This window comes from Lethenteron reissneri, unplaced genomic scaffold, assembly GCF_015708825.2.
Source record: "Lethenteron reissneri isolate LAM-NWPU_2019-01 unplaced genomic scaffold, ASM1570882v1 scaffold_1401, whole genome shotgun sequence".
Lineage (NCBI taxonomy): Eukaryota > Metazoa > Chordata > Hyperoartia > Petromyzontiformes > Petromyzontidae > Lethenteron > Lethenteron reissneri.
This window is the reverse complement of record NW_026891115.1, coordinates 94,265-100,000: the sequence shown is the minus strand read 5'-3', so window position 1 is coordinate 100,000 and position 5,736 is coordinate 94,265. Positions and strand designations below refer to the sequence as shown.

General features: G+C 44.9%; 1 protein-coding gene across 1 annotated transcript in view; it reads left to right on the top strand.

The window, feature by feature from the left end:
* LOC133362204 (zinc finger protein 239-like) overlaps positions 1-3,064 on the top strand; it is a 3,542-nt gene extending 478 nt beyond the window's left edge. Inside the window, exon 3 of the mRNA XM_061581144.1 lies at positions 1,221-3,064. Within this exon, the coding sequence (XP_061437128.1) occupies positions 1,249-2,406 (1,158 nt within the window). The 5' untranslated portion in view covers positions 1,221-1,248 and the 3' untranslated portion in view covers positions 2,407-3,064. The remainder of the gene's footprint in view (positions 1-1,220) is intronic.
* The last annotated feature ends 2,672 nt before the right edge of the window (positions 3,065-5,736 follow it).

The following is a 5,736-nucleotide window of genomic DNA, read 5'->3' as shown; positions in this document are numbered from 1 at the left end:
ACTTAAAACTTTAGTAACTGCAGAAATTCGTATTCTTGGTTCTTTCTGTAAAGTCACGGAGATAGAAAATGAAATAACAGATAAAAATGTTAAATTAAATAAACAAATGCAAATAAAGCAAAAAAACCCACGACGTTTTGACCGCAACACAAGTGGTCTTTGTTTATTTCCATTATCTGTTATTTGTATTTGCTATCTACGTGACTTTAGAACCAAGACTACGTGTGTCAATGTCTGTCAAACACGCTGAGCGCGTGCTCATGTTGACTCTAAATGTGGAGGGGACAACCCCTGCTGCTGTTTACCATGGCAGTGTGTGTGCCAGAGTCAAGTCTGTTCACTCTGTTGAACACGCACGTTATATCAAAACAATATTACATCTTCTGGGTTCTTTCGGTAAAGTCACGTAGAAGGGAAATAATAAAATAATAAAACATAATAAAATAATTCTCACGACGTTTCGGCCACAACGCAAGCAGCCGTCCTCAGGTGAAAACCAGGTCTGACAGACCTGGTTTTCTGATAGACCTGTTTTCACCTGAGGACGGCTGCTTGCGTTGTGGCCGAAACGTCGTGAGAATTATTTTATTATGTTTTATTTTATATTATTTTATTATTTCCCTTCTACGTGACTTTACCGACAGAACCAAGAAAATCTATTAACTCTATTGAACACGGAGGTTATATCACAACAATAGTTTGTTTTTGGTTTCCTCTGGAACTCTTTATAAGAATGGAAAAAGTCAAGAAGTTGACACAGCACACACGTGCAGCAGCTGAAGTCAGATCTGCTCATCTCAGCAATCAGGACATCGTGAGCCTGGCTGGCTTCACACCTCTAAGTTGCGATTTAACATTAATTTATGCATTTCTGCATAACACAAATAGTATTATTTTCAACACCCTTTGCTATGTCAGCTGAATTTAGCTTTCATAAATATTCCTTTTGTAGCTTGACAGCCGAAATTGTGTTCTCGGAGTTTTGGGTTAACATTCATTTTGAAGATACAAGAGCTTCCAGGCATGTTTGTGACCATTCGCCCTCTCATTGTGTGCCATAACAGCCCGTGTGATGAATTTGGTAAACTTTTTCACTATATCATGAATATCTATGAATAAGTATAGACGTGTAAGTCACGTGTGACTGTGTATATATGCATTCCGCTGTGCCTCGATACTGACGTGTAGATGGTGTGGATATTCTTTTTTTCTGTCTGCAGCTGTTGCTTCCTCTGCAGAATTGGTCTGATGGAGCAAAGGCACTCGGCACAGCTCGGTGCAAAAAGGCATCGATGCGACCGGTGTGCATACAGCACGGATCATACTGCAAACTTGACACGGCACCAGAGAACTCACACAGGAGAGAAACCCTTCAAGTGCAGCGTGTGTGGGAAGGCGTTTGCACAGTTATCTACTCTTGTAACACACCAGAGAACACACACGGGAGAAAAACCCTTCAAGTGCGGTGTGTGTGGGAAGGCGTTTGCACATTCATCTGCTCTTGTAGAACACCAGAGAACACACACGGGAGAAAACCCCTTCAAGTGCGGTGTGTGTGGGAAGGCGTTTGCACATTCATCTGCTCTTGTAGAACACCAGAGAACACACACGGGAGAGAAACCCTTCAAGTGCAGTGTGTGTGGGAAGGCGTTTGCACATTCATCTGCTCTTGTAGAACACCAGAGAACACACACGGGAGAGAAACCCTTCAAGTGCAGTGTGTGTGGGAAGGCGTTTTCAAAGTCATGTAATCTTGTAACACACCAGAGAACACACACGGGAGAGAGACCCTTCAAGTGCAGTGTGTGTGGGAAGGCGTTTGCACATTCATCTGATCTTGTAACACACCAGAGAACACACACGGGAGAGAAACCCTTCAAGTGCAGTGTGTGTGGGAAGGCGTTTGCACATTCATCTGATCTTGTAACACACCAGAGAACACACACGGGAGAGAAACCCTTCAAGTGCACTCCGTGCGGGAAGGCGTTTGCACAGTCAGCACATCTTCATGTACACCAGAGAAGACACAAGCATCAGAAGATCCACAAGGAGTGGAGTCTGAAATCAGCTTGTGAAAGTCAAAGTGCTGCAATGAGCCCATCCCTCATCAAACAAGAACCAGAAGAAAATTCCAGCTTGGACACTTTTAAAGGTAATGAGGTGAAATATGAAGAGGTGAAATATGAAGAGGTGAAGTTGGAATGTGAAGAGGTGATGGTGAAATGTGAAGATGAAGATTCAACTCCAAAATGGGACCTTCACATCGATGGAGGCAACGTGAAGCAGGAGGAGAATTCTGACTGTGAGGCAGAGCGAGGCAACTCCCAGCAGTTTGTGGAAGTGGAGGTGTGGGTGGACTTCCTCCGAGACAACACAAAGTCAAATGGAGACCCGGTAGATGTGTAAGCTTGAGACGATGTCGCTCCAATAGATGCACCCTTGTCACAGGCCTTTAATGACAAGAATGTGAAGTTGAACACTCAGTTCCTGGGTTCAACCTGCAGAGTAAGAGTGAGCGGCCAGTCTTTGTGTTCCCTGTGGGTTGGGTAGATCCCTGTGTTACGATCTAAACTTCCTGATCTATTATTTTTGCTACTGACATGACTTTACTGAAAGAACCAAAGAGTGTGTGAACAAGAGCCTGTCAGTAGGGGGCGATGATGTTTCATCTCAGTTGTGTAATTTGTCGGTAATGTTGAGAATTTGCTACATTTTGACTCGAGACGCAAGCATGCAATGGCCTACTCGTTTTGAATGACACAATAGTATGTTTTACATCCACTGTTAAGCAGACGGTGCATAATTATTTGAAATAGCTTAACCTGGTGCAGTATATTTCACTGCAGTAATTACATTTTGTTAAAATGGAAAATGTCTGTCAATAATTTAGAATGAACACTGATTTTGTGTACATGCAACATTTTATTTGTAAGGGTCAAACATTGAATAAGTGATGTTAGGACAAAGTTTGTGTTTTTGGAAGTAACCTGTACAGATCACTCAGGTGAGACCCGTTGTTCTTGTGATACAGGTCTAAGGGTAGTATCCACACATGCCCGTTTGCTTTTAAATAAATGTGTGCATCTTTTGATTGAAAGCTTTCGTGACTGCAGTGAACTATTTGTCTTTTGTCAACGTGACAGAATCCTGTGTTGGGATCTTGAGAGATGACGATAGCTGGGGAGGCTTTCATTCAGCCATAGATCAATCACGGCTGACAATGGTCATTCCATTTACGAGACTTTACCCGGTGTAAGAGGCCGGAGTATACCCAAATGCCGTAGTATACCCACAGGCCGTAGTATACCCACAGGTGTAGTATACCCGGGGTCTAAACGGCCTAGGCTAGATTATAGCCGGGAATATTATTGGCTAGGCCAAATGATGCCCCTCTAGACCAAATCATACCCCCGTGATAGTAATGGCGTTAGAGCGATATACACGTGAATTACTAAATTTTTCCAACATTTTATTTTAAACTGTAAACACATCGACTTTGACTGCTTCAACCAGAAAAAAACTTTAATAATAACCCCTGAACCCTAAAAATGCTTCAATTGATCAAATTTAGATTCTTACTTCCACGCGTACGCGTTTTAGATATCGATTGAAGTTCGTTGTCGCCTGTTCTCTGTCTGGATAATTGCCTGTGAACTTTCACATGGGCATAGTCTGGCCAGGAGCGGTATGGTCTGGCCCAGTCGAGTTTAAACCCCCGGGGGGTCTAGTTTAGCCTTGGAGACTTCATCCCCCCCCCCCCCCCCCCGGGTATACTCCAAATATACAGCAGCAGGCGTCGCCATGGTCTGGATCGAACCCACGACCTCCTGCGCACCAGGTGAGGTAGTCAACATCTCATAGCCACCGTGATGAGAGAAACACCGCAAACTCCAAGTATACAGCAGCAGGCATCATCAGGGTCGTGATGGAACTCACGACCTCCTGTACACCCGGCGAGGTAGTTAACATCTCCTAGCCACCGTGATGATGAGAGAGAGACACGCAAACCGTGGAGGTGTGGGCCCGTCCAGAGGGCGGTCAACGCAGCCCCGCAGTCATCGCCGGTGAGCCGCGCTCCAACCCCCATCCACCACCACCACTTCGCTTCCACACGTACACACACACGTACACACACACGTACACGTACACACACACGTACGTACACACACACACGCGTACACACACGTGCACACACACACGTGCAAACACACGTGCACACACACACGTGCAAACACACGTGCACACACACGTGCACACACACACGTGCAAACACACGTGCACACACACACACGTGTGTACACACACACACGTACACACACGTGCACACACACGCGCGTGTGTACACACACGTACACACACACACACACGTGTGTACACACACACGTACGTACACACACGTGTGTACACACACACGTGTGTACACACACACGTACGTACACACACGTGTGTACACACGTACACACACGTGTGTGTACACACACACACGTGCACACACACGTACACACACGCGCGTGCGCGGGGGATTAGGCTCTCTTGGTGGGGTTCAAGTCTGAAAAAATTGCCGTGCGGCATGTCCCAAGCCCCGCGGTGGGAATAGGCTATTCCGTTTTCCCGTCCGTCAACTTTAAATTAGTTTAATTAGCGATTTCATGCCATTCTTATTTTAATCATTTACTTTTTGTTCGAGCTCGACCGTACCAAGTGACGCCAATTGCGTGGACCCTGCCAAGTGATACGCGTTTAACATGCAGGACACACACACATAACGCTGCGGATTTTTCTTCACAGTCTCATGTCCTCTTCACCCCCCCCCCCAACGCAATGCGTCCAGTTTATACTACAGAGTCCCTAGATAATAATACTAGAGTGCTTAGATACCATTATTCTTGCACGGGTGGGGGGATGGGTGTGGGGGTAGTGGCCCAGCCCCCAGCCTGCCAGCGTGCTGCCTCCCCTGCCTCGGCAATGTAGGCCAGGACGAGGGCTCCTCACGGGACTAGGCCTCACCAAGCCTATGTTAAGTACAAATTGCCTTGCTTCTGACGCTAACAACTCAGGTTCATTGTTTACTATTATTAAGCTAATTGGTTGCAACATATTACAATAATTACGTTTGTGTGCACATAAGAACTCTGGTTCATTGTTTACTATTATTAAACTAATTGGTTGCCAGATATTACAATAATAATGTTTGTGTGCAGATAACAACTCAGGTTCATTGTTTACTATTATCAAACATATAAGTTGACAGATTTTACAATCATAATGTTTGCACAAAACATATCTTTAAATCCTTTATATTAAGTTCGCATGCTTGCGTGCTTGCTTGCTTACGACCGTGCAAATCTTTCGGTCGTTTTTTAACCCACTTCCCGTGATCCAATCGAGCTGACATTTTCCACACAGACTCGTTGTGCCAGACAATTAATGTTCGTGAAAAAAAATTCCCAAAATGTTACACTTTTTAGGCAAATTTTTTTTATTTAACATATATTCAAATAGAACTCATTCTTGGCTTTGGTTGAACGTCACAGTATAAGAGCCCAGAGCGTAACCCCTCCACAGGCCGTGGCGGAGTAGCGCAGTTGGTAGCGCCCTTGCTTCCCATGCCAAAGGTCGCGGGATCGATCCCCGCGTCGTCCACAGGCGAATATATTTTTAAATCCTTTATATTAAGTTCGCTGCCACACATATAAAGGATTTATAGTGAAAAACGTTGTTTTTACGGGTTATACT